Source organism: Oryctolagus cuniculus, chromosome 1 (genome assembly GCF_051225735.1).
Source record: "Oryctolagus cuniculus isolate XC-2025 breed Fujian yellow rabbit chromosome 1, ASM5122573v1, whole genome shotgun sequence".
NCBI classification, from domain to species: Eukaryota; Metazoa; Chordata; class Mammalia; order Lagomorpha; family Leporidae; genus Oryctolagus; species Oryctolagus cuniculus.
Window position 1 is genome coordinate 31916924 of NC_142867.1, and position 18908 is coordinate 31935831.

General features: G+C 46.6%; 1 protein-coding gene and 1 long non-coding RNA gene across 2 annotated transcripts in view; one reads left to right on the forward strand and one right to left on the reverse strand.

Moving 5' to 3' along the window:
• The window catches only part of CAPRIN1 (cell cycle associated protein 1), a 43693-nt gene extending 38702 nt beyond the window's left edge, over positions 1–4991 (reverse strand). Inside the window, exons 1-2 of the mRNA XM_051825901.2 lie at positions 4666–4991; positions 3891–4106 (exon numbers count right to left, since the gene is read on the reverse strand). Coding sequence (XP_051681861.2) covers positions 3891–4106 — 216 coding nt within the window. The 5' untranslated portion in view covers positions 4666–4991. The remainder of the gene's footprint in view (positions 1–3890; positions 4107–4665) is intronic.
• Positions 4514–16541, forward strand: LOC149128339 (uncharacterized). Its single transcript, XR_016230259.1, has 2 exons — positions 4514–4598; positions 16294–16541. It is a non-coding gene; the product is annotated as an uncharacterized LOC149128339 (long non-coding RNA).
• The last annotated feature ends 2367 nt before the right edge of the window (positions 16542–18908 follow it).

The following is an 18908-nucleotide window of genomic DNA, read 5'->3' on the forward strand; positions in this document are numbered from 1 at the left end:
TTTCTTAAAACAACAGTATTGGTCTTCATCTAGCCTCAAATAAAAAATAAGAAATTAAATAAAATTACGGCTAATTGTATCATACAAAATGTAATCTCATTCAAATATTTACTATAGGGGAAGTATCCTAGAATAAAATAATGTGGCCAGGCTAAAACAACCCATTCTAATACTTGGGATTCTACTCTTACCCCAGGAAAAGGTACCCAGTAAGGAAACTCTCAACTTTACTTTTTAAATACCTTCCTGGATTACTTGTGTACACACAGGCAGCGGGAAACAAATTAAACACTACTGCTGTTTTACTGTGACAAGGTGAATGCAAAACAAAGTACTGCACTGCAGAGGAGTTCTGGCAGCCAATGGCAAAGCTAACATATCAGAGGTCCTGCTGTCAAGAAACACTCCAGATGTTAGTGCCAAAAAGATTTTACTTGAAAATTAGTTAATGCTTTTATTTTGAAACAGCTCCACTGAAAAATTCTAAGCAGAAGGACACTGCAATGCTCTAGAACAAAGTGTCACTTTCAGGATAGCCTCCTTTTTAAATATTATTAACTGCAAAGCTACAAAAGAGTAATCTAAAAGCACACTACACTTTCGCCCACCAGTCTTGATCTCTTATTGGCTTACCAATCAGTCAGGGTCTTCTGTCTTTCAGCCAAAAGACACTTAACCTTCCACCTACCAAAGTCACTAGTCTACTATAATTTAGAGTGGAACAATTTTAATTTTTATATATTAAAATATCCTGTATTCTACATTAAACTGGTTACATCTTACTATATCAAATATATCAAACGAGCTCCCTTTTTAAGATTAAGACCTGGTTTCAAAGTATCATCTTACATAGCCTAGAGCCCCATTCTGAACCAATGAACTGATGAAGAAAACTAGGGAGTAAATAACTCAATTCAGTATTACTTAATCATTTAAGATTTATAAATGGGAGTTTTATACTTGATTCTCTTTATCACCACTGTATTCTCTGCTACTTGTTCATGCAGTCTTTATAAGCCCAAATTTTTAAAACCAAGTCAGTGAGTTGCATTACATAATAGGATCATATTTCATCAACATTAAGCATGCATTCTCTCCAAACAGATGCTCAGCTTTCCTCACATTAGGAAAGGAATAATTTTGTTTTTTAAACAAAGTACAATAAATTTATTATAATTCTCTATGCCTTGACATGATACTACATATCCATTGAGTAAATTATATCAGGGTACTTGATGTTAGAATCCACAGGGGGAAGAAAGGATATTTTGGTACAGAAGGTTCCAATATGAATAGGTCATGACTGAAATACAAGTCAAATATGTTACTAATGGGCTGATACAAAAATAAGTCCAGTTGTAAATGCTATCTTACTTTATTCCATTAAGGTTCCTAAAAAGGAATTCAAAACTGATTTGTAATGCAAGTTCTATTTCAGGTACATTAGAAATACTCCTATTGAATCACTGTAAATCCTCTCATAGAGCCAAAACAGCTAGATATTAAGAAAAAGAAATTTAAACTAAAAACCGGATGTGTTTAAATTAGGGGAAAATGAGTATGCCTGAATTTTGCAAAAAAGTAAAATACAGTTTTAGTTACAATAACGACTATTTAACCAATCAGTACTCAGGCTTTGGCTTATGAAGACGCCTCACTTAACTGTAACTTGACTTTCTTGCTATCTAGCACCCAAAACTCTGAAATGGCAGGAAAAATATGCAAAATATATTTGTTACTTTGTGCAATTTGTTAAATCTCTATCATTACAAGGCAATCTCAGTATTTATAAACTCAGTCAACAACCTCTGTAATAATTACATTACTCTGTCTCCCATAATTTGGAGGGAGGGGATGTGAGTGTATACACACCTTGTACACATGGGGGAAACCTTTCATGGTTCAAGTCCTCACCGGGCTTAAAAACAAAATTTCTGTTTTTCAGATGTACCTGAACACCAGAATGTAAGTCACTTCACAACTAAGCTGGCGATTTATCAGTGCCTTACTTCATATTTGTCTTTTAAGAATTATTCTTCAGTCATTAACATAAATGTCTATACTGAAAATATGTCATTAACATTTATGGTCTGATTCCTATCTTAAAAAAAGATTTCCAAGAAATTCTGAAAATTAAGGCATTCAAGCATCAGCCAGATTGACAGGACTGTGTATTACACTGAGAAGACTTTAAGACACCAAAGTTAAACTCATTTTCAAATAGGATAGCATAAAATTAAATTCCATGGGCAACACTCAAGGTACTAGCCTTGGGCATGCTTGTTTTAGTCTACATTTGAACGTAGCTATACAGATAGGCCTATTATTCCGTTCACTAATAATAAAATACATTTACTTCCCCCCCCAAAAAAACAAACCTAGACATCCTAAGATTGTTTCATTTCTCAATTTCAAATAAAGTCCTTGAAATGCCAAGTAAAATTTCCAACCTTTATTACTTAAGGAGAGACAGTTTGTTTTAAAATCCCCCTCAAAAAGTAAAATAAGTCAGTAAATAAGCCATTATAAGCATTTAAGCTCAAATTTTTGCCATACATTCACACTGTCTCAACACCTTAAGTAACACTATAAGGTGAACGGCTAACTAAGCAATTTTAAATATCCTCAAAAATGCGAGTTGTTATCACGAATAGGTGGTACCGGGGGCGGACAAGTAAAGTTATGCTGTAAAAGGGAGTGAGCATTAACAGCCACCGATGTAACTGCTCCATTTTTTCCACGACGATTTTGCTTCTTCCTTTCCACCTCCAACCTTCCCTTGCGAGCCCCTCTCCATCCACACGCACACACCCCTGCTAAGCAGAGTTGGGACACTGTCCTGCGCAGAGAGCAGAAAACAAAAGGCCGCCTGGAAGGCAGCCCTCCGGAGTGGACCAGAATGACCAAACGCTGAATCCAAAACCAGTGGGTGTGGCTCGATTACTTTTGGAGGGGGGGGCGCGAGAGGCCAGTCCGGCGGCTGCCGGCCTCGGCCCTCCCCCTCTGCTTTCGCTTTGTGCTCACAATGCAGCTCCAGTACAGCGCTGCCCTCCCCCCGCAGCCGCCGCCATGTTAGACTCTCTCCATGTGCCCGGAGACCCAGCGAACGCCCGGAGGCCGAGCCGGACCCACCCCCCCAGGCCAGCCTCCGCCGTGGCGGTGCCCCAGCCCCTCCTCAGTCCCCGGGAGCGGAGAGTCGCTGCGGGAAGTCCTCCCACGATCCGGCTGCGCGTGAGGCCCGGGGGACACCCAGACAATTGAAACAAAGAGGGAAACGTGGGGGAGCCCGGTGGCTGGGGGCGGAGGGCAGCGCACGCACGGCCGAGGCCCGCTCAGAACGGGCCGCACGGAAACACGGGCCATTCTGCTCTGAGATGCGGAACACGCTTCTCCCCGAGGAGGAAGAGGGGACGGTCAGCAGGCCGGAGCACACGGGAACGGAGCGGACAACCCCGGGGCTGTGCGACACGGGCCGCCCCAACTCCACGAGGCAGGCGGTTGAGCCCGGAGCCCCCCGCCCCGGCACTTCCTCGGCCTTCCCCGCTGGCCCTGGTCCAAGGAGCCGGGCCTCGTCGGATGGGGGCCAAGGGCATCACACAGTTGCGAGGCGGCGGCAGGCCCCCGCCCGCACACTCGCCAAGCCCGAAGGCCAGGAAGCCCGAGTCGCACGCAGACCCCGGGGCCGCAGCGCGTCCGGGTCAGGTGACAGGCACCTCCCCCAGGAGCCCGCTTTCCGGCACGAAGCTCCCGCTGACCACGGAGACTGGGCGTGGGGGCCCGGGACCCAGGAAAGCGGCAGGAAGTGCAGCTCCAGCGGCTGGGGGCGGGGGTGGGGGGGCGCGCAGAGCCCGGCCGCAGCAGACCCTCCCTCTCCCGCCGGGTCCTGGCACCTTTTTCTTCTCCAGGTTCCGAAGTTTCTTGTCGATCACCCCGAGAATCTGCTTCATGGCCTCGGTCTGGACGGCGCCGGTGCCGGTTGCGGGGTGCTGAGAGGCCGGCGCAGCGGCCCCGGCCCCCGCCGCCGCCTCACTCCCTGAGGAACCCGACGGCGGTGGCGGTCCGGACGACTTGCTGCCGCTTCCGCTGTGGCTGGTGGCCGAGGGCATCTTCAGACCGTGCAGGGAGAGAAGAAAAAGCGGGAGGAAGGACAAGAGCGGCCAAGTCAGAAGACGGACGGGGCGAGACGCGGGACAAAACGCGCAGCCGGCGGGAGCCTGCGCGAGCGGGTGGGGGAGGGGGCGCGCGCGCACGACGCCGGGGCAGGAAGAGAGCGCGGGCGCGCGCGCGCGACCCGCCAGCGGGGCGCCCGGCCGGCCTCGCGCCGCCCCCCGCCCCCCCCTCCCCCGCGCGAGCCGCCGCTCGGCCTACCCGCCCCGGGGCACCGAGGCTCGCGCCGGGGGCGGGGCCTCGCCGCGCCGGCCGCCAACGGCCAGTGCAACGGTCCCCACCGGGCGGGCCGGGACGCGCCGCCTTCCGAGGAGGGGAGGGGAGACGGAGGTCAGGGGTGGGGGGGGCGGGTAGAGAAGGGCACTGGAAATGGCTGGGGGTGGGGAGGACTGGAGGAGCAAGCCCCTCGCGAAGCTCCCGCCGATGCGGAGGTAAAGGACACTCTTCGCAGCGGCCCTCTTCCCCTTGAGCGCCTCCGCGGTCCGGGCTGGCGCTCACCGTGCGCGCGTGGAGGCCGCTGGAGATCCCGAGTGGGCAGCTGAGGGGGACAAAGGGTGGCAAGTGCGTTCCGGGCAGTGTCGCGCGCTCCGTGGGCGCAGGCCGCTCCGCCCTGTGCCCGCTGCACCGAGAGCCGCTCCTAGTGAGGCGAGAGCCGGCAGCGGGAGGGACTAAGCCAGCCAGCCAGCCCTCTAGGGCGCGGGGGGCGGGAGACGTGCGAGCGGGGCCTTCCTCGGCCGCTGGGGCTGCCCGGCGCGAACGCCTGCCCGGAAGCGCCGGCCCGGCCGCCTCCCCTAAGAGCCCCAGCACCTGCGCTGGCGGGGGTGACCCCTGGGCCCAGGGCGGGGCGGCCCTGGGAGGCCGCGGTGGCGCCGCTTTGGCATTTGGAGCGAAATGGAAGCTAGGGTCCTTCAGGCGAAGTCGCCTGGCGTCCAAACGGGGACAATAGGTGTCAAGCAGCTGGCTCCGGAGCTGGCGACTGCCCTAGGAAGAGCCCTTATTTGGTGGGGGTGGGGGTTGAGGGGGGGGGGCAGAGGTTTCTGCAAGTAAGGGGTGCGTGGGGTGGGTGCTGCAATCTCAGCTTCCAGTATTCCCGAATACAGAGCAAGCAAACTCGCGCACCTCAAAAGGTGTTTTCAAAACAGACGCCAGACCCTTTTCTCCAGTCACCCGGTAACCTAGGAGTTCCCTGTGGAACGCGCCGGGAATGGGCATGACCCATGGCATTTTGAGCCTTAGGACTCCACGCGCACGCGAAACTTGATCTTCAGCTACCCTAGCATGAAATGTATCCGGTAGACCCGAGTATTGGGAATTATTCGGCTTTTTTTCCCCCTTTGTGTCAGCCTAAAACAAAAAGTTGAATGAAATTTTAAAAATCCAAGAGGATTATTCCAGCCTTGGGGTGGGGTGGGTGTGGGCAGTGAGCAGAAAATAAGTAGCCAAGCGCTGGAAGCAGTGTATTAAAGGGAATATGATCAGTGGGAAATTCCGCATCATAATGTTGTAGGACAACAGTAAAGGACCAATCTATGATTCAAATTCCATGCGGACGGGATGTAGAAGAGGGTTCCAGCGGACCCACTGTTCCCTGGGGACTTCAGTGAGTAACACTGGCTGGCCAGCGGTGCTTCCTGGGGCAGCCTCTGGTCTCAAGATACTCCCCTTAGCTGCAAAGTGTTATCTATTCCTTCAAATATTTATTGAGCACCCGCCTGCATGCCGGAAGTGTCAGTGCTCGGGATTGGGAACATAAATATCTTCATGGAACTCAGTTTCTTGAGTAGCGAAAAACAAGTAAATATATGTCAAATAGAGTATTGGAGGAGAAAACAAATTTTGTAAAGGGGCGGGGGGGGGGGTGCTGTCAGGAAAAGCCTACTGAGTAACATTTGAGCCAAGACCAGAGGAGGTGAGGTAGAAGGCCAAGCAGCTTCATTGGAGGAAGAATTTTCCAGGTAGGGGAACACCAAACACTGAGCTGGAGTGTGTTTGGTGGATTCAAGGCAAGGAGGTCCGAGTGCCACAGCACAGAGTGAAGGTGAAAGACCTAAAAGGGAGCCAGTCTTACAGGGGCCGATAGCGGACGTAGACTTTGGCATTCGGTGAGTGCAATGAGGAGTCATCATTTCAAACAGGGGGGTGTCAACCAGTGTTTGAAATCACTCTTACTACTGTGTGAAGAATTTACAGTATGTGTGTTTTGGTAGTGAAAGTGAGGGTGGAGCAAGAGCAGAAGCTAGGAGACCAGTTAGGAATCTATTGAAATAGCTCAGCCCACATGTGGTAGCCAGGGCAGGGTGTAGCAGAGAAGGTGGTGATAAGAGGTTGCATTCCTTATACCCGATGTGCTAACCAGTTATATGTTAGGTGTGAGGGAAATTGAAATTGGCCTTAGGTTATTCAAGATTTAAGTACCTAAACTATTCTTGGCACTGTGATGAACAATTATGCTAGACCTAGAGGCTAGAAAGTAAGATTATAATCCTTGGCTTCCTGCAATCAAGTATATTCAGCCCAACCCAGACCTACTGAAGGAACCTGCATTTTAACAAGATCTGCAGGTGTGTATATACATTACAGTTTGAAAAATCACCTCATTGGAACTTGACCTGTCAGTGTCTTTGAGATGGTACATGAAATACCCTTTTGGTATACCAGAGCTATAGAATCAGACTCCTGAAGTGGAGCCCAAGTCTTTTTTTTTTTTTTTTTTTTTAAGTTTATTTCTTTGAGAGGCAGAAACAGAGAGAGAGAGAGAGGTCTTCCATCCGCTGGTTCACTCCCCAAATGGCCACAATGGCCAGAGCTGAGTGGATTCAAAGCCAGGAGCCAGGAGCTTCTTACAAGTCTCCCAAGTGGGTGTGGGGTCTCAAGCACTTGGGCCATCTACTGCTTTCCCAGGCCATAGCAAAGAGCTGGATGAGAAGAGGAGCAGCTAGGACTCAAACCAGTACCCACAGGGGCTGCTGTTTCTGTAGGCTGCGGCTTCACCTGCTCTGCCACACGCTGGCCCCCCAGTCTGTGCTTTAACAACCCTACTAGGTAATCCTGACGCATGGTAAAGTATGAGAACCAGAGACTTAGACTTCCAGTGATTCAGTTGTGAATGGAAGAGGACTTGTAATAAGGTGTGGTAAAGAAAGGGCACAAGGGCACTTTGCCTTTCCTTGGCTTGTTACCCAGAGGCATGATCAACAGATTAAGCTTTTTCTTTCTTTTTTTTTTTAAACCTCTTGTTTTTTCAAGGAAAAAGGATTCTTGAGAGGGAGCAAGGCTGGATGAATCTCTCTTGGAGCCCCCCTCTAGGCCACTCTGGCTGGAGGTCTCTGACTTAAATAAATCTTGCTTAAAAAAAAAAAACCTAGATGAATCAAGGGAGATAATCCGGTTCCTCATTTAGGGGTCCATCTCACAGCCCATAGTGTATGAAGATAGCTAGGCTAGGTTATGCTGCAGTAACAACCCGGAAAGCTCTGTGATGTGAAACAGGCATCTCACACCACGTCCAGTGGCCAAGTGGTGCCTGTTGTCTGTTTTTGGAAATAGCTTGAGACAGCCACATCCACTCCTGTACATATTTTTCTATAATCACCTTTATGCCACAGCAGAACAAAGCTGAGGAGTTATGACACAGTAGCTGTGCAAAACCTAAAATACTGTCTCCCATACAGAAAAAGTTAGCAAATTCTTGGTTTTATACAAGTGTCACACATCACAGTTCAGCAGAGGGTGTACTTATGGCAGTTGCACAGTCGATTCAGGCTGATGGAGAAGCCAAACCTCAAGTGTTGCCAGTCACCGTACTCTAAAGAAAGAGAACTCAGGCAGGGTTCTCTTGAGTAGTTCATTAAAAGCTCCAGACAGGGTCCAGCCTTGTGGCATAGCAGGTAAAGCTGCCCCCTGCAATGCCAGCATCCCATATGGGTGCCGGTTTGAGTCTCAGCTGTTCCACTTCTATCCAGCTCCCTGCTAACGTGCCTAGGAAAGCAGTGGAAGATGGCTCAAGTACTTGGGAACCCTGCACCCATGTGGGAGACCCGAAAGAAGCTCCTGGCTCATGGCTTTAGAACAGCCTAGCTCTGGCTATTGAGGCCATTTGGGGAGTGAACCAGTGGATAGTAGATCTCTCTCTCTCTCTCTCTCTCTCTCTCTCTGTAACTCTGACTTTCAAACCTTAAAAAAAGAAAAAGAGAAAAAGCTCCAGACAGGTAGACATGGAACATACTCCCAGAATGATTCCCTTGACCCCATCCAACCATAAAGGGGTCAAGGGAGAGTTTTCTGGCATATGCCTGGTAGTTAGCAGGGTGAACCAGAAATATTTGGTGAACACATATAGCTTATGTTCTGACTTCCTACAACAAGCCCATTTCCTTGGTGGTCTCACATCCTTGTAGCTGTCTGTTCAGATCTTCAAGTCCAGGAAGACCAACAGAGTTAAGGCGAAACCGTCTTTGAATGACTTCTGCTCAGCCCATTTGTCATGGTCTCATAAACAAAATTTACCTCTGTCCTCTTTGATGGAAAAGGGACTGAGGCTATTTATGTGGATTGTTAATACTTTACTGCCATTTTTAATTTTGTTTCCTAATCCAGAAATATGTAGTAGCTTGAGGTCATTGTATCATTGAGCAAAGAGGAAAAGTAAAAGGTTTTCTGAGCAATATAGGTCCTTAAATATGGACAAAATAGAAAATAAGTCCAAAATATTCCTGTAAATAGAAAACACTTCTCAAAAAACCTTGGTATTAAATTTATGCACAATATTAACATGTTAATAACACAAATCTCCCAAACTGACATTCCTTTGGTTAATTCAATTGATGACAGCACTCTTAAGATCTCCACAAAGTAACCAATTGAATTATTTATCCTGGTAATTTGGCAAAATAGTCCAACTCTTTCAACTTGGAACACACAATAAGCTATTGCCAAGTTTATTTGTCGCAAAAGAGCACTTGGACTAGAATTACATGAGGTTGACAGAACCTAGCTGAAGTGTGAATTACCCAACTCATACAGCCAAGGATCTTGAGGTCTTTTTTTTTTTTTTGGTCATTTTACTACACATTAGCAGAAGATATTCCTATTGTAATATTTGCAATACAGTATTTATGATAATATATTTGTCAAATTTTTTTATATAATGCATTTGTCAACGTGTCCATGAGGCACCTCTAAGCTCTTTGCTTTCCAAGGGAGGAAAAGTGTTGTTTTTTCATCTCTTTATGTTCACAAGCAATAGCATGCCTGGCACAAATATTTTGTCGCTAAATATTGGCTACTATGTTAACATACCAGTCAAGGTTGATGTTTATCATAAGTGTTCCATAATGTCTTTTTTCTTTCTTTCTTTGAAGTGACTGGAAGAGATAGCATTCTTTTCCATTTACACTTGCTAAGGTTTTCTTTTCTCATTCAATGTTTTAAAATTTATATAAAGGCAGAGAGAGAGCGAGAGAGAGGTATCTCCCATCTACTGGTTCACTCCCAAAATGCTTGCAACAGGGGCAAGGGGCCAGGTTAAAGCCAAGAATCAGGAGCCAGAAACTCAGTCCAGTTCTCCTACATGGATGGCAGGGACCCAACTACTTTTGTAGGGAGAGGGAGGTGATAAAGATTAATTTACTTGAAAAGCAGATTGACAGAGATCTTTCATCTATGGGTTCACTCCCCAAATGACCACAACAGCCAGGGCTGGGCCAGGCCAGAGCCAGAAGCAAGAAACTGCACCCAAGGCTCCCATGCAGGTGGCAGAAGCAGCAGGGACTCAAACCAGCACTCTGATAAGGGATGCCAGGGTTGCAAGTAGCAGCCTAATGGGTTGCCTCACAGTGCCAGCTCCAAAACCCAAGTACCTGAGCCAACATGTGCTGCCACTCAGGGTGCACTTTAGCAGGCAGCTGAAATCAGGAGTGGAGCTGGGACTTGAACCCAGGCACAGCAATATGGGATGCAGGTATCCTGAGTGGTGTCTTAGCTGCTAGGCCAAACACCCACACTTCCACCTATGTTATGTCTGTCCTGCATTGTCATATCATGCTCAGAACTTCATATTTTGTAAAGGTACAATATGTTCAAAATAATTTTTTTTCAGATTTCAGTAAATACTGTTGTTTTTTACTGAACACTCCAAAGCTAAACACAATATTCAACATAATAGTATGTAGGCAGCCCATAAACAACTCATAGACAAGTCAAGATCAATCTTGGCTTGTGGAATTCCTGGGATGAGAAATTAACATACTCCCATGTTGAAGGAGGATGCACTCTGTTAAATTAACTATGTTATGACTATGTTGCAGAAAGCCTTATCGGGCTAAGTTGCTTGTGTATGTTGTTACCCTCTGTGTTGCCTTGAGCTATAGCTGGTTATGTATAAATATTGCTAGGATGCTGGAATAAACGAGCCTTGATCAGTCTTTTGGCTCCATTCTCTACACCCTTGTCCCTCTTCTCATTCCCATGCCCCCCTTCAGGTGTGCACCTGGCCCACACAATAGTAAAAGTACTTTGACCACAGATCCTAACATCTTCCAGTTTGCTATCTAAGTGGATTGTAGTTAGTCTTAACTTCATGTTTCTCTTTCAGTGGTTTTCAACCCATGGTGATTTTGCCACTCAGGGACTTGAGCCATGTCTGTAGGTATCTTTAGTTGTTACAACTTGAGGGGTCAGTTTTTTTTTTTTAATCCCATCCAATACAGCAACACAGAATTATTCAGGCCAAAATATCAGTAGTGCTGAGGTTGGGAAACTCTTGTTCTATTTTGCATGACCAAACATATAATCACTTGTTCCAACATTTTACAAGTAAAAACATTGAGACAACAGTAACCAAAAAAAAAAAAAAAAAAGTGACTTTAGAAATAAAGTATGAAAGAACATCAAACTCAAAGAACATCAAACTCAACTATGTACAGAGCATCTTGAATCTTGGCAAGTGATGTGCAACCACAGCTTTTTTCAACAATATAGAGTCATCTCTCCCACTAGTACATATAACCCACTTCTCTCACTAATACTCACTAATACACTGTGAACAATACTGAGAAAAATAATTTCCTTCAAGGTGATAACTAGCTGCTCCACAGATTTTAGAAGGACTAAAACTTTATGTATTAAGTTACATAATAGGAGAGTATAAGTATGAAAGAAATTAGTTGGCATGAGCACGTAGTACAGTGCTTAAGTTGCCACTTGGGTATCTGTGTCCCATTTCAGAGTGCTGGTTTCATGTTGTGGCTACATTGCTTCTGATCCCACTTCATGTTAATGTGGTCCCTAGGAGATAGCAAATGATAGCTCAAGTACTTGGGCCCCTCCACCCATGTAGGAGACAAGAAGAAATAAATCTTTTTATAAAAAAATTTATTTATTTGAAAGTCAGAGTTACAGAGAGAGAGGAGAGGCAGAAAGAGAGAGGTTTTCCAGCCACTGGTTCACTCCCCAATTGGCTGCAACGGCCAGAGCTGGGCCGATCCGAAGCCAGGAGCTTCTTCCAGGTCTCCCATGCAGGTGCAGGGGCCCAAGGACTTTCTTCCACTGCTTTTCCAGGCCATAGCAGAGAGCTAGATAGGAAGTGGAGCATCCAGGTCTCAAACCGGCGCCCATGTGGGATGTGGACACTGCAGGCGGCAGCTTAACCTGCTACACCACAGCGCCAGCCCCTAAATAAATCTTTAGAAACAAGAAAAAAAAAATTCAGACTCCTCTTTGCATATTCAAGTTTGGGAATATCTGTTCCACAGAAGTAGAGTGTACATACTACTCATTCTCTCTCTCTCTCTCTCTCTCTCTCTCTCTCACGCACGCGCGTGCACACACACACACACACACGGCCCACAAAGGTTCAGGCAAAAAAAATCTTTTCGTGGTATCCACTTATCTTCCTTCCCAGGGTGCTATGAGCATCTCTAAAGTAGGGCATGTTGATCATTACCAGATAGGTGGAAAAGAACTGCAAGCTGGAATTGCTGACTCAGCAAAAAAAAATCTGCTATGAGAGTGCAAACGTTGAGGGAAATCTGCTACAAGCACAGCGGTAAATGGAAGGTTAGGAAAGGAGGGGGAGGGTAATGCAGCACGTCTGTAGCGCCCACTAATATGTATTATACTTGAAAAGCTGATGGCTAGGACAAAGGAGGACCAGATGGAGCAGAGGTGTGAAACCTTGAGAGAGCTGCAGAGTCACCTGGAGGACTTAGCGAAGCACTGCTGGCTGTGCCCACCCCCTTGAATAGAACTCAGTAGAACTGAGGAGAAGGCTATCATTTGCGTGAAGGCTGATGCTGCAGGCCTGAGGGCCACATGATAAGAACCAGAGGATTACAAGAAAAAAGAGTTTTGAGTATTTGAAACTACTGGACCAGGAAAAAACAAAGGGGAAAAAGGAAATGTAAAAGGTTATCAAAGGTGATAGCAGTATATTCTAATACCGTGTTTTCTCTGCTACTTTTTTTTTTTTCCATTGAAAGAGGCCAGAATAGAAAAAATAGAAGAGGACAACATGGGGCTGGCACTGTGGTATAGTAGATAAAGCCACTGCCTAAAGTGCCAGCATCCCATATGGGCACCAGTTCAAATCCTGGCTGCTCCACTTCCAATCCAGCTCTTTGCTATGGCCTGGGAAAGCAGCAGATGGCCCAAGCTTTGGGCCCCTGCACCCACGTGGGAGACCTGGAAGAAGCTCCTGGCTTCTGGCTACGGATCGGCGCAGCTCCAGCCATTGTGGCCAACTGGGGAGTGAACCAGCAGATAGAAGACCTCTCTCTGCCTCTCCTCTCTGTGTGTAACTCTGACTTTCAGATAAATAAATCTATTTTAAAAAATGCACAGGTTAATCATACTCCATTCAGACTGCTGACAGAGGACAAGGAGAGAAGGGACCAGTAAGCTTTTCTCTAGAGCCCTTTGTGTAATTTAAATGCCTCTGGCAGCCCTGGAGTCCTGCAGGATCGCAGGATCATGTCCCAAGGTGTTTTGTGGAGCCAGAGCCTGTAACAGTCTCCTTAATACTGTGCTAACATGCACCCAAAAACAAAGAACATAGTTACCTGAGAAAGTCCAGGCTGATTTGATGAGAGGAAAAGAAGGGGTAATAATGGGACAAGGAATATCTTTTAAATCCTTGTTTTTTTGAGGGTTTTTTCTCTAAAAGATTTACTTTACTTATTTGAAAGGCAGAGTAAGAGAGAGAGGGAAAGATATCTTCCATCCATTGTTTCGCTCCCCAGATGGCCACAATAGACAGGGCCAGGAGCCAGGAGTTTCATCCAGGTCTCCCACATGGGTACAGGGGCCCAAGTATTTGGGCCATCTTCCACTGCTTTCTTAGGCACATTAGCAGGGAGTTGGACTAGAAGCGGAGCATCTAAGACTAGCGCCCATATGGGATGCCAGAGTTGCCGGAGGTGGCTTCACCCTTTATGTCACAATGTCATCCCCAAACCCTTATGTTTTTTAAGTTACAAGAGCAATCCTAGGGGACGGTGCCCTGGCGCAGTAGGTTAATCCTCCACCTGCGGTGTTGGCATCCCATATGGGTGCCGGTTCTCGTCCCAGCTGTTCCTCTTCCAATGCAGCTCTCTGCTGTGGTCTGGGAAAGCAGCAGAAGATGGCCCAGGTCCTTGGGCCTCTGCACCCACATGGGAGACCAGGAAGAAGCACCTGGCTCCTGGCTTCAGATGGGCGCAGCTCTGGCCGTTGCGGCCACCTGGGGAGTGAACCAGCAGACGGAAGACCTTTCTCTCTGTCTCTCCCTCTCACTGTCTGTAACTCTCTCTCTCTCTCAAATAAATAAACAAAATATTTTTTTAAAAAAGGAGAGGTATTCCTGTTTATTGTAAATAACTCAGCTAAGAAGTAAATTATGCAAATAAAAATAATGTTAGCTCAGTGTATTGTGTAACAGCTTTTTGGGGATTTAATTTACGTATTGTAAAATCAACCATTTAAAGTATACAATTCAGTGCATTTCAGTACATTTAGAGAGTAACACAACCAGAGCCACTATCTAGTATCAGCACATTTTTATCACCATAACAAGTAGCTGTACCTCATTAGGGGCTACTGCTCATTGGCCTTGCCCCCCCTCCCCCAGTCACTGGCTGCCACTGATCTTTCTGTTGCTACGAATATGCTTACTCTGGACATTTTATCTAGATGGGACCATAGACGATGGTGTCTTTTGTGTCTGGCTTCTTTCACTTAGCATAATATTTTCAGGATTCATCCATGTTGTAGCATATCTTTCATTCTTTTTAAATGGATGGCTAATATTCCATTGCATGGATATACTATCATTTTTTTTTATCCATTTATCAATAGTCATTCTCATTATTTCTACTTTTTGGTTATTATGAATAACACTGATGTGAACATTCATGTACAAGCTTTTTATATGAATATATGGTTTTAATTCTTTAGATATATAATGAATATGGTTGCTGGGTCATGTGGTAACTCCGTTTAACTTTTTTTTTTTTTTTTTTTGAAAGACAGAAACAGAGAGATCTTGTATGCACTGATTTACTCCCTAAATGCCAGGTCAAAGCTAGGAACCAGGAATTCAACCCAGGTCTTTCACATGGGAGGCAGGGACCCAATTACTTGCACCATTACCTGCTATTTCCCAAGGTGCACATGAGCAGGAAGCTGGAATCAGAAGTAGACCCGGCCGGCGCCGCAGCTCAATAGGCTAATCCTCCACCTAGCGACGCCGGCACACCGGGTTCTAGTCCCGGTCGGGGCGCCGGATTCTTTCCCGGTTGCCCCTCTTCCAGGCCAGCTCTCTGCTATGGCCCGGGAAGGCAGTGGAGGATGGCCCAAGTGCTTGGGCCCTGCACCCACATGGGAGACCAGGAGAAGCACCTGGCTCCTGCCTTCAGATCAGCGTGGTGCACCAGCCGCAGCACAACAGCCGTGGCCCCATGGGAGACCAGGATAGGTACCTGGCTCCTGCCATCGGATCAGCGCGATGGCCATTGGAGGGTGAACCAACGGCAAAGGAAGACCTTTCTCTCTGTCTCTCTCTCTCACTGTCCACTCTGCCCGTCAAAAAAAAAAAAAAAAAAAGTAGACCCAGGACTAGAACCCAGCACTCTGAAATATAATGTGGGCATTCCAAGTGACACCGTTTTTTTAAATTTATTTGTGTGAGGGGCAGAGTTACAGAGAGGGAGAAAGAGAGAGAGAGAGGGCACTTCCATCAGATGTTTCACTCCCCAAATAACCACAACAGCCAGGACTGGGCATGGCCCGAAGCCAGGAGCCAGGACTTTCATCTGGGTCTCATGGATGTAGGGGCCCAAGCACTTGGATCATTTCGTGCTGCTTTCCCAGGAGCATTAGTAGGGAACTGGATGGGAAGTAGAGCATCCAGGTCTTGAACCAGTGCCCGTAAGGGTGCTGAAGCAGTGGCTTAATGCACTGTGCCACAGCGCCAGCCCCCATAAATCAATCTTTAAAAAATTCTACAAAAAACCTATCTTACAGCATATACTAAAAAACGATGGTGTCAGAGCCCATTCTAAGGATATCAGGGACAGAGCCATCAAAGGCTGGTGGCTGATGTGTGAGGGATGAGGAAGAAGGCAGCTTCTGGGATGGGATTCTCCTGTGCTTCCAGCTTCAGTTAGTGGTCAGGCCACCTACAGAGACAGCAACTAAAGAGTGGCAGACACATTTTCGTTAAAAATGGAGGCAAGCTTTTGGCAGAGCAGTTAATCATCCTACAATGGAGTGCCTGGGTTCAAGTCGTGGCTCCACTTCTGATTCCAGCTTTCTGCCAATGCACACACTTGAAAGGCAGCCACGATGGCTCAAGTAATTGGGTCCCTGCCACGTGCATGGGAGATTCAGATTAAATTCTGGGCTCCTGGCTTCTGCCTTGGCCCAGTCCCAGCCATTGCAGGCATTTGGGGAGTGAGCCAGTACACGAAAGATTTGTCTATGTCTATCTCTGTCTCTCTTGCTCACTCTCTTCAGCCTTTCAAATAAATGAAAAATAACTTTTAAAAATGAACTGAAGCAGGGCTGGTGCTGTGGCATAGCAGGTTAAGCCGCCACCTGTGGTGATGGTATCACATATGGACACCAGTTAAAGTCCCAGCTGTTCCTCTTCAGATCCAGCTCCCTGCAAATGCACCTGGGAAAGCAGCAGACGATAACCCAAGTGCTTGGGCCCCTGCACTCACGTGGCAGACCTGGAAGAACTTCTTGGCTCTGGCTTTGAATCAGCCCAGCACCAGCCATTGTGGCCATTTGGAGAGTGAACCAGCAGATGGAAGATTTCTTTCTTTGTTTCTCCCACCTCTCCCCTGCCTGCTCCCTAAATCTGCTTTTCAAATAAATAAATAAATCTTAAAAAAAAATGAACTGAATCAAAGATGCTTCTTGGAAAGAAAAGGCCACTGCCTTATTGAACAGGCTTCATGATCGGTGTGGGAGTCCAAGCTCCTGGCCTGGGATACCATTTGCACCTGGGCCTAATGGGCTGCTGAGCAGACTTGGGCAGAAATAAATCACTGCATACACTAATTCACAAGGCCTTTAAGGCTTTGTCTCTGAAAATAAAAGCAGATTCTGACACCTCCCAGGCCTCCTTCTACTTGAATATGAATTACAAGAGCCATGTAAGAGAAGAGATTGAACATTTGGGTCCTAAGCCACCATGGCTTTGAGTTACTGGGGTCCTAGATCATCAAAATGCTTTCTTTCACTGAATAAGGCTCAGTCTGGGCTAGTTTGTAGGCATTTGTGCCTGGTTACAGCAGATTATACAGCAGTGGATGGGGACCACCCAAGGACGGAGAAACAGGTAGAATCTGGTTTCTATGGGCCGGTGCTGTGGCACAGTGGATTAAAGCCCTGGCCTGAAGCACCAGCATGGGCACCGGTTCTAGTCCAGGCTGCTCCTCTTCCGATCCAGCTCTCTGCCATGGCCTGGGAAAGCAGAAGATGGCCCAAATCCTTAGGCCCCTGCACCAGGTGGGAGACCCGGAAGAAGCTCCTGGCTCCTGGCTTCAGATCGGCATAGCTCTGGCCGTTGTGGCCATTTGGGGAGTGAGCCAGCGGATGGAAGACCTCTCTCTCTGTCTCTACCTCTCTCTGTAACTCTGTATTTCAAATAAATAAAAATAAATCTTAAAAAAAAAATCTGGTTTCTATGGACTCTCGTGGTGGGCAAAAAGGAGCACATTTTCCAGTTCCATTTATTAAGACAATCTGAACCTTTGGAATCTGAAGTTATCACACAAGGGAGACAAATTGAAGGCTCTAAGTCATCTGATTTGAACATTGAGAGGAATGTGACCTCATTTTGAACCCCAGGAGAGTGAAACAGGATATATTGGTCTAATCAGATTTGCATTTTCAAAAGATCACCCTGGCTGCTTTGCAGAAAATAGATTGGAGGGAGGCAAATATGGATGCAGGAATACAAGAGTCCATTATACTCATAGAGGTGATGGTGGCTTGAACCACAACTGGCAGGGGTTATGGATAGCTTTCAGTGGAGTCAATATACATATTTTACTGTAGTTCAGCGGTAGAATAAACAGAATGTGGTAACTGATTGAATCTGAGAGGGTGGTGAGGAAGAGACAGGAGTCACAGACGACTCCTGGTTTCTGATTTGTGCATCTGGGCGGACAGTAGAACCATCTCTGCAAAAGGACTGGATTGGGAGCTAGGAGATGGAAAGTTCAGTTTTATCCATGTTAAGTTTGTAGGGGCTATGAGACATCCAGATAGATTTGCTAAGTGGACCTTCAAGTCAGGTCTGGAGTGCAGAGGAGATGTCTTGGTTAAACAGTCAATGTGGGATTCGTAGTTCGTAATTGAAACCCTGAGTTGAGAGTAAGTGACACCTACTGAGATATTAAAGAAGTGAGAAAAGAACCTAGGGTGACACCGACATTTACAGGTTATGTGGATGCAAAAAGTCGGTATAGGAAACTGAGAAGTGCAGGGGAACTAGCAGGAGAGTATGACATCACAAGAATCAAAAGAAGAGATGTTTCAAAGAATTGACTGTGGTGAATAATCCCAAACAGTCAAGATGGAGACTGAAAAAAAATCTGCTGCTTTTAGCTGCAGTGGATTTTACTAAAAATATTTAACAACTGCTTTGGCATGGACACCTGAATGTTAGTCTGAAACAGGAGCAGAGTGAGGAAGACCCTTGCTAGGCCTTGCATTAACCTGTTAGTTGCTAGGTAGTGGGGAGCCATGAAGGAGGGTCCGAGGCAGTGAGTAGAAAGGAAGTACTCAGGGGGTTAGGATCATAGCTTTTTTCAAAGTCATACAAAAGTATTTTAATAATTTAAAAGGAAGTACAGGGATACTTGTGCAATATGATTGAATTATTTCTATGGCTTAACAGCTAGAAATCCTTGGGAACCCCAGGGTGAAATATTTTAGTGGAATGGCAAGAGCCAAAGTCAAGTTCAAGTAGGTTGGGGAGGTGACTGGAGAGTAGAGAGTGAATGAAGACCTTCTAAGACCATTGGCTTTGGGAAACACCAGGATAATGGTGGAAGGAAGAGGTGGGAAAGTTATTTATCTTTAATATGGTAGCAGAGATTTGAGCATACATGGATGATAAGCACAGGTAAAAGGCTTGGCCACAATGAGAAGAGATACTTCTTTCGTACGAATGAACCAAAAGGAAATAAATTTTGTAGGCATGATAGAAATGGAAGGAATTCTTGCATGATGGTTTCTGTCCACCTCTCCTT